Genomic DNA, 10184 nt, shown 5'->3' with positions numbered 1-10184 from the left:
ACTGTAGTTATTACATACAGGCAGTTGATCATGCGTCCTAAGAGAAGAGTGGCTGATCCAGATCATACAATATATGGCTAGTAGATATACATGTCTGCGTAGCATCCAGATATTATAAAGATCTATCCACAGGGGCCTGAATTCACCGGTTCCGGGCTAACTGCTAGCCGCCTGAATGTCAGCCAAGGCTAGCCGATCTTAGCATAGCAGCTGTTAAGCCCCGTGTGCCTGAAGCGTGTTGGGGTTGCTGCTTCATGTAAGAATCAACTTCTCTCTTTTATCTTTCTTCTCGAACTAATCACTGCTGTAGTCGAACTGTAAGCTGCCAGAAACGCACAGGGAATAGTCTACGTTAGCACTGCTAGCTACACGGTGGTTGGTGTGAAGTGTTATTTTGTTCTAGTGTAGTTGCTAAACTAGCTAATATCAGTGAACCGGTTAAGTTGTTTTGAATCAAGACATTCTCCACTTTATAAAGCTACTTCTGATTTAGTGATTAACACAATTGAAATGTAATTTAACTGTGATAGGATGGACTAATAATTCAGTTGCGTCATAAAGTTGTTAAAAATTACATTAAATAACAAAATCATTTATGAAGGTAATACGAAAAGCCAAAACGTTTTTAGGGTGGTTATATGGTAAACATAATAATAATGGAGTTATTAAAGCACAATATTCTAAAAAGAACATTTTTTAAACTGTTTAGTGTGAAAATTGTTCTTGTATGAAAGACAAATGGAAATTCTGCAATAATCATAGGGGTTTAACAATATCTGTTTGCCCTTTCATTTTTTGTACCCCAGTTGTTGGAATTAATGTATTTACATATAAAAGAAAAAACAGCAAATTTGCTGCAAAATCATCTTTTTGGTTTCTTTGATGTGTAAGATCCAGGCACCTTAGGGACCTATAACTACAACTGGTAATAGTGGTTAATCATTTATTTCAATTAAATGAAAATGTGTACGTCCATGTGATGCCTTCAGGTGGTGCTGACATTCTACACGCCTTTTGTTTCTTTCTAATGGTGTGGCTGGCTGACAGGTAGCAAGTATCCTGTGACAGAATATTTCTACTGTGGCAACGAAGCAATTGTATCCTGGTGGGCCTGTCTGAGCATACAGCACCACCATACGGGGGAAAGCTGGTGGTTAAATCTAGCAGATTCACAGATGGACAAGCCCTGCAGTTTATTCTCTGACATAATTCCTGAATGGATGTAGACACCAAGCCGAAGCATGGCCTGTTCACAACTGTCTGAGTGACTAAGAAAAGCAGCCATGTCTATATTTAGGAGATTGTTGGACAAGTAGCAGTCAGATGCCTTTGGACCACCTGCTTTTTCTATAGAGCACCGAACCAGATAAGAGCTTAGATAAATCAGAAATAGTTCAGTCCAGAAATGCCATTAAGCTGGTTAAGGGTGTGAAAGGCCACTGTTGTCAATGTCACTGTTGCAATGTTTACACATTTGACTCTTTCTGTCTGAAATTACCTTTTAATGCCTTTATGCTGTAGATCATACTTTAGCCCAGGGCCTATTTTGAGAGGTTATCCAAATGAGATCAGCCTTTTTGTGGCTCTTGTTATTACTCCACCACTGGTCCTGTTTCAATCAGTTCAGTTTTTCAAAAAACAATGCTTTGATCCTTGATTTTATCAACTCCAGCTCTTTTGTGTTTTTAATTTCCTCATCCCCCAACATTTTGTTTTCATCTTTGGCCAGCTGTTGTTTTCCAGCGCCTCCCTATAATATGTGTAAGAAGTTTTCTTCTCTATGCCTTGGCCTGTGAAATCCTTCTTTTCCTCTTTCTTTAAGAAGCAATTTGCTGAGCTTAATATCATAAAGACATATTACCCCAAACCTAAACTGTTGTTCATCCAGTGGCAGATGAATGGAATGCCCAATAAAGTTCATCTTTAGTGTGAAGTGGATGTATGGATGGGTTTACTGGGTAACGTGATGATACACTTGTTGTTACTGTCACAGACAACTATGGTGAGGAATCATTTAACTCATCAAAAGTTAACTTGGAACAGAAATGCTGCCACACACTTTCAAACTTAGTCAATTTCATATGAAATTTTGTGGATTTATTGTCGTGAAATGACAATCCCCACATATTGAATGCTTTTCTACGTGCCTTGTGGACAGAGGTCAAATATAGTCTCTTTGGGAACCAGCCAAAATATAAAAGTCATGAAAACCTCGTTAACACGTGGTTTCAAACATTCAGAGGCCGGGACTGCGTATAATGGAAAACATATCAGAATGCGATTGTTCACGCAGAAGAATTTGGCATCCGTAATACTCTGGTGCTGATCTGAGAGCAAACACTTTTTCTGATGAGGCTGTGGGAATGCTGCCACACTCATATGTTTGAATATTACATAAAAAAGGGGAGCAACTTGAAGAGTATAAAGCAACACATACAGCTTTTGTTGAAATTACTATGTTGAAATTTTGTTGAGACTGTCAGGAAGAAGCTGACTCTACTCTGTGGTCACTTTGTGGTGGAGTTGTACTGAAATGCAAACCTTCTAACTCCAGACCTGTATCTTTTGTAGATGTTCAGCTCCCAATTCCTTTTTTGCTGTTTTAATTTAAAAGCAAGTAACAGTTTAACCTATAAAATGTTTTACTATGCCAAAAAGAAAACAATTCCACATATAAATCCCTGGCATGTATTGAATTTCATAAAGCCTTTTTTTTCCTTCAAGTATATGCTTCAGGCTCTAAATCCACTTGTTTCATATAGCGTTGTGACCATGATGTGTTGTTTATGTCTTTCAGGCTGCTGGCCCGCGCTTTGATCAAGATGTCAAGTCTCAACCCTCTGTTAAGGCTGGAGCAGCGAGCAGCTGAGGCCGACCAGATCATAGAGTACCTCAAACAGCAAGTCCAGCTGCTGAAGGAGAAAGCCAGTAAGAGAGAGCGCACCACCGAATGAGCTCAGTGTCTACGCAAAGACACAAACACAGATACTAAGCATATTTACGCTCCTGAAGTTCTATGAGCGCTAAAGTGAGGTGGCTGTGACGTGGGAAGTGTTGCAGCTCGTACGCTGAGCTCTGAGGTAGTGAAGGTTTACATGCATACCATGTAACTGAGAGGCACATTGTAAAAGTGCCATTTACGGTAGGTGCCATAGGTTAATTTACATACAGCAAAATCTTCCTTTTGTCTAGACAGAGGTTTTAAAGAACTATTCCTGCAGCAACCTTACGAAGCCGCTCTTATTCACAAATTACCCTAAGGGAGCATAAAATAGTGAAGCATGCTTATGTTTAATTAATGCAGCAAGGTTCAAATTAACCAAATCTGTTAGTCTGAACGTTATTATTGTATTTCAAATAAAGTAAAAATGCTTCAAACTCATTTTACCAGAAAAGATGCATAATATTAATTCCAATGCTCGAGGTAATTTAGACGGTACATTAACTAAGCGGGTTCCTGTGGGGAGTTGAAATCTAACTCCTGCACTGAGCGGTAACAGGAATTTGCCCTTTCGCAGTCGTCCAGGCCAGTGTCAGAGAAGAGAAGAAACTGATGGTGGAGAATGCCAAACTGAAGAATGACATCGAGGAACTGAAAAAACAGCTGCTGGAAAAAGAGACGAAGAGGGGAGGTGAGCGGGGTTTGGGTTCCTGCAAAAGTTCCCGTCTCAGATGAGATATTTGTTTGTCTTCTTCAAAGACCTTCGTGTTCTTATCCTTTTTATCTACTTATAAGCATGTGTGTGTCTAACATTTGAAGTCAATTGTTCCTCATCACATTGTTTAGTTTGCACTATCGATGATAACATCTTGTGCCTTCTCGCCTCACTACATTATAATCAGAACTTTTGTTTGTGGTGTATTGTTTTTATTATAACCAAGTATAGTGCTTCAAAAACCCACCAGAGTGATGGGGACATCGTGTCTGTCAGCTATTGTGCATCTGACGGGCACCGACATTCAGCTCAGCTCATCAGCACACATTTTGCGGTTTCCCCAAAAAATAAGACATTTAACAACATTTAAATAACGTATCCAAGATGTTTTTGAAGCAGGAGGACCTTTTTATTGTGCTTTGTTTTTCAGTGAATGCAGGGAAGCATAAAATAGCTCAATGAAGGCACTGTGGAGTTGCTGGACGTGTACTATCCAAAGGTTTTAAGATCAGGGTGTAAGCTTTGTAGAGCATAGCAGGACCACACTCATTAAGAACTCTAGTCTTATTTAAAGAGTCCCGTCTCGCTTTATGATGAACATGACACAAGCATAAATCTACCTATGTCAATATGGAAATTGAGGGTTGAATAGTTCAGTGCTTTTAGAGTGTGGACTATTATTTCTTTAGATCTTTTTAAAACAATCAGAGAAACTATGGAGCGGTGTCAAGAGTTTAAGAGGTTATTGTCGTAATCCCAAGTTAAAGTGGTGCTGGAAGGTAGAATTAAGGTAATTAAAAGCATTATGGTGGTGGTGCGGTGCCTACAGACCAATGTTTGTCAGACGCAGGCACTGGGATTTGTAGGCGCTCAAACGTCAGGCGCCGTAAATGACGGGTTGTGTTTTGTCAGGAGAGTTATTGTAGCACAGTGTTGCCTGCTTTATGGCTCCATTTCCCTGTTTCCATCAATTTGGACACACTGTCATTTTCCCATCCAAACTGTTTGCATCAAGAGAAGCCGTCCTCCCACTGGGTGTGTAAATAAAGCTTCCTCTTTCTCATGGCATGGTAGCATGTTGATGCTCTGTGAACGAGGAAGCAGGGCACCCTGTGTGCTTTTAATGTAAACACTCTGTGTTTTTGTCTGTCCTTTCGTTCTGGAGACGTTCGGGAACACGTGTGTGCAGACCGATCCTAGAGAAAGCTCAACATTTTGCGTTTGTTTTCCATTCAGTGCGAGAGGTCAGCACGCCATCAGCTGCAGCCAGTGTCGAGTGCAGTTTGAAGCCCTCGCCTCCCAAAGGCTCTGATCCGGCACCGTCGTCCTCCCCCTCTGCTGCTGCTGCTGTTCAGAGCCCCGCTCCCAAAGATGAGAGCAAAAAGAAGAAGCCAGAGAAAAAAGGTAACAGCTGGAGGAAGTCATAACGCTCCACGTGGTTTCATAATCCACCCTTTGAAGTTTTCCACATCCAAAAACAGCAGGTTAAGGTTCACTTAAACCTGTTTAAACATGTAATTTCAAAACATTAATGTCATGTGTTTCACGTTCAGTTTGCTATCAGCACCATGTTAAAGCTGTATAAGCAGCCACTCGCGTTGCACTGCTGAAGGATTTCATCAATATCAGCATTCATTTGTTCAAGATTCCGTTTTTGTTTCAGCACTCACGCTTCACAAGTCGTTTGAACTCCTCTTCTGTTTCCATTTGGATTCCCAATGGCAGGTGATAGCGGATATAAGGCAGCAGTGTCTGGCTGGTAATGGGTCCAAGATGAGGTTCAGGATTCAGCATTCGAGCCTACAGTATGTAGATTTACAAGTTGCATTGGTGCGGCTGCTTCTTTGTACGTTGTCACTACAATGGCATAAAACTTAGTGGACGCGTCCGCTCGCTCTGATGTGTCGTCACATCAAAGCGTTTCAATGCAGCAAATCTAACGAGTTAAACAGTTTTGCATTTTATGATGAATTCAGAACACAGAACAGGAAACCACAGAATTTTAATTAATTAGTCCTGAGTCACTCCGATATATAATCCCTTTGCTGAAATCAAATAATCAGTGCTGGATGTATTTATGGGGTTATAATTTCAAGAGAGGAAGCAACAAACCCTAAGACCCTGACAGCTGCGTCGGTGTGTCTGGCATTTCTTACATCCAGATGTTAGAGAGCAATTAATGATAGTTTCTTCCTCCACTTGAAGCTGTTGTACGAGCTAAACCCTGTGTAAGTTTAATGTAGCCCTGTTCTCACCTCATCCAAACAGTCATCACTTGTTAGTCGACACACTCACGTGTAACCTTAGCGCGGACCTGGCGATTTCACCGTGGTCACGGCAGAGCAGAGGTTCCCCAGGGGGGCGGTGAATATCATATCAAAGGCCGGGTTGGAATTCATATTCGTCAGAGCTGGTGCGGGTTCCATGAATGATTAAAGACCCCGCCACCATTTGATCAGCACAGTCCACCGGTATGAATGTGTGGAAGCAAATCACGAGTCAGTGAAAGGTAGTTTGTCTCCAAGGGAGGAAGCATCTGTTATTCTCCTTTTGTCACTGGATCATGTGGCATTCACCTTTAGCCAAACATGGGTATTGGTATTGTCATTTAGTGTAGCCTGTACTTCTGGTAAGAGTGGAAAAGTAATTCTCCTTTCTTAATTATTTATTTACTTGTGAATCACATGAAACCCTCTCAACACTGAGGCCTGTCATTGGTGGGCTTTGTTTTTATTTAGGGGAGGAAATTAAATCCGATTCCAGACAGATGCCCAGCATTGTTTCAACTATAATTAGTTTTTTTTTTACATCCCTTGAAAACATGGCAGCTGGCCGACATATTCTTAAGCTTTCAGAAACATTTCCTATAATATTGCGCACATTGACTTGTGAAAGCGCTGTGACAGATGCGTCCAATCAGCAGATGTTTCCCTGACGCATGACAGACAGCTACTGTATGATCCAGCCCAGCAGCCACCTCCAGCATTCATCATCGTAAACCAAGTCAAATTAACCACTATTAATCTGCTCTTCGATGCCAGGAGGGGAGAAGGCTGAGAAGAAGCAGGCAGCTCCCAACCAGGACGATGCCAAGGTGGACGTGTCTCGCTTGGACCTGCGCGTCGGACGTATAGTCACAGCCGAGAAGCATCCCGATGCAGACAGTCTCTACGTGGAACAGGTCGACGTGGGGGAGGCTTCACCCAGGACGGTGGTCAGCGGTCTGGTCAAGCACATACCTCTGGAACAGGTACAGTTTTTAACATAATAGCAGATGTTTTAGCATCAAAAAGGGTCACTAAATATCTCACGGCCCCTCATTTTATAGCACAGTCTCACTGATGCTGTGATACTGTTACTGGCTGTGGCTGAAGTGACGGCAGCAGCAATACACCAATATCAAAGTCCTTTTCATTCATTTTCTTGTTTATGAGGTGTTTTCTGTTTTCTATCAATCAAGCAGTAGTGACATCGCAGAGGTGTTTAACTGAATGTGGATAAAGTAAAGGTCTGATTCAGAAATGGAAGTCTGAGACAGACTAATCATAAAATAAATGTTAGGATGTGTATCCAGTGCACATGAAATATTGCCCAAGTCTGACAGTCTAGTTTGTAAATACTGTTACAAAACATGCCCAGCCTACCAAAAGTGCCTAGAGATGAAAAATTAACTAGCACTGCTCCTCTGTCAAGGCCAAATCAGTCCATTTAGATTTATTCTGCATTTGTGTCCTTCAAAGAAGAAGGTGATTATTTAGTGAGATCTGGCATCCATCATCTCGTGAAAAGCTGGATGTATCTTCTTCCCAGTTTTTGGCAGAACTGCATCTGGTCGTCTTTTTAAATGTTGGTAAGCCACAGAGATCTCCAGGCTCAAAACTTTTCCTGTTTGCTCTCTCTGGTTTATGAAATGAGGCAAACAAACCATAAGCCCCTGGATACAGTAATTTTAAATTAAGAAATTATAATTGACAATCTGGTTTATATTACACGTTACATGACTACATTCTCTGTCCTGAACCCAAGTAGACCACATCTTTGAAGGTGTTTTTTCCACTCAAGAAAATTAGGTATAATTTGTTTTTATTCCCTATTGTTTAAGGCATGTGGGCTGTAACAATGTATTTAATCCTCTGTTTCCCATGCAGATGCAGAACCGCATGGCAGTGCTGCTGTGTAACCTGAAGCCAGCCAAGATGAGAGGAGTAGTGTCCCAGGCCATGGTGATGTGTGCCAGCTCGCCAGACAAGGTTGAAATCCTCGATCCTCCGAGTGGAGCCGTGCCAGGGGACAGAGTTACTTTCCAGGGATTTCCAGGTATCGTGGTTATTGTCACAGTACGAGCTGCCGCTGTAGTTAGGAAATAAAGGAACCCACTGCCAACAGCAACAAAGCAGTCACAATCTCACTTCCTCATGTTATTGTTTTCAGACCTCATATTAGCAGAAGTCGTGTGTGGTGTTGGCTAAATGGCCTGTGACAAACTAATCAACACAGTCCATAGGAATGTAGCTTATATTATTTATAGACACCTGATGGGTTGTTCAGCCGTGACATGAACGCTAACATGATTATTAGACCAAGTGAAAGTCTAGATTCTCAATGCGGCGATCTGGTCTCTAACGAATGTGGCCTGAAATTAAGAGAAAGCACCAAAGTTCATTTTGGTAAAGTCTTGTTTTTTTTTCTTTACCAAAAAACAATTTTGGATTTCTCTTTAACCTTTTAATTTCTGGTTAAAAAGGAGTCTGCAATGAAGGTGTGTGTGGTCCATGATCAGCCAAGGCTTTCATCCCATAGTACACAGCTCCAGGCTGTTTGACTCAAGGACCGTTTTATGCAAGAAGTCGGTTTATAAATGCACAAATTGTCAGTTTTGGGGTGAAAATATTAGAAAATAAGATGTTGTGGACGTTTTTCTTTATTGTCCCGCTGTCTCCAAAACCAAAGCCCCTCCCCCAGGTTCAATCACAGCCAATCCCCTGCTGGTATGAGCACAGTACATGTTTGTAATTGCCCAATTACCCCAACTAATGGGCCCCAGCACTTCTGCTTGAACTTAAGAATGTGCACAAGTTGCTCATCAAACCCTCTTTCACGCTTCTGATCAAAACTGATTGTTGCCACTCTTGGGTCGTAAACCAACAGAAATTGTAGCCTCGGGATATGAAACACATTTATATCCTCATACCCCGACCCCAGACGGAAGCCAGCCAACACCGACTATGAATTTTCGCAAATGCAAAGCAACGTCGGAAACAAAGGCTTCGTGAAACGAGAATCTCCCTTGATTACTTTCCCTGCTGGGTATTTTTTATTTAGCTGAGTTAAGTTCAGTTTAGATGTTTTGAATTACAACTAATGAAACAAATGGTGCTTTTAAGAGTCTGATGCTGTAATTGAACATGATAGAAAATTTGGTTTCATGTGGGGGAAATAAAATAAAATTGGCCTAAATTGTAAATATAATTGTTGGTCAGGTCACAATGTACTAGTTTAATGATGAAAGTCATCTATCAACCTGTTGTATCTTTCGAATCTTAAAACAGCGTTTGAGTAGGACACGTTGATGATGTGTAATCGGGTCCCTCACACACCAGTCTGGTGTCTGATTGCAGGTGAACCAGACAAAGAGCTGAACCCCAAGAAGAAGGTGTGGGAGCAGGTTCAGCCGGACCTACGCACGGACGCCCAGTGTGTCGCAACCTACAAGGGAGCTGCTTTTGAAGTCGCCGGCAAGGGAATGTGCAAAGCCCAAACCATGAGCAACAGTGGAATCAAATAAAAGCAGAGCCGGTCGAAATAGCTCCGTGTTTACTCGGCAATTATCATCAGCGATGACTGTGATGGTGTTGGGAAATAGATCGTGATAAAAGCTTTGAAGACGGTTCAATAAAGGAATTTGATAATATGGTTGAAGTATGTGCTGTGACAATCTGTTCTTCTTTGGTCTCAAAAACAGACTTGGTCATCAGCGTGGAAGTGGAGGTAATCAGCGTGTTTACGCTCTAAATGCCAGTTAGCGCCGTCTCGGCTGGTGAAGCCTTGTAGCTTGATTGTCCTTTTGATTTTCAACCTATGGATTCTGCCGTGGATTTGTGTGAGCATCGCTGCCTCCACTTCATCCCGTCTTGAGCGTTTTAATGAGCAGGAGATGAAACGGGGACGTTAAACTACAAAGCCCAGCACGAACAGAACCGGCTGTCAAAGCTCGGGCCCGCTGGGCCCGGGCGCGGGTTCTCCTGGGCCACTGTCATTATCCCGGCCCTGGCTGTCCGGTGCCAGCGCCGCGCTTTGTTTTATCGTCTACCCACCTCTGGAAGTATCAGACTACACAAGGAAATCAGACGGAGAGCTGCTCGCCAGAGCCTCTAATGTTACATCAACAGTAATTACGGCCGTTCACTCAGCAAAAACATCTGTCACGGGTCGGTGCTTCCCGTTGCGCAGAACTTGTGTTTACTGTTCGTCCTGTTTTTGTTTTTTGTTTTTTTTGCATTCACGCGCAATTGCACAATTTTCTAGATG

The 10184-nt window shown here is 42.1% G+C and overlaps 1 protein-coding gene across 1 annotated transcript; it reads left to right on the top strand.

The window, feature by feature from the left end:
• Window positions 1-96: 96 nt before the first annotated feature.
• aimp1a (aminoacyl tRNA synthetase complex interacting multifunctional protein 1a) lies at window positions 97-9569 on the top strand. Its single transcript, XM_029164293.3, has 7 exons — window positions 97-256; window positions 2798-2928; window positions 3519-3632; window positions 4893-5060; window positions 6698-6906; window positions 7805-7973; window positions 9275-9569. Coding segments are annotated over exons 1-7 (960 nt in total). The 5' UTR covers window positions 97-254; the 3' UTR covers window positions 9442-9569.
• Window positions 9570-10184: the final 615 nt, after the last annotated feature.

The sequence above is a fragment of the Betta splendens genome, chromosome 1 (genome assembly GCF_900634795.4).
Source record: "Betta splendens chromosome 1, fBetSpl5.4, whole genome shotgun sequence".
NCBI lineage: Eukaryota > Metazoa > Chordata > Actinopteri > Anabantiformes > Osphronemidae > Betta > Betta splendens.
The sequence above is the reverse complement of the archived record's forward strand: the minus strand, read 5'-3'. Positions and strand labels throughout refer to the sequence as shown.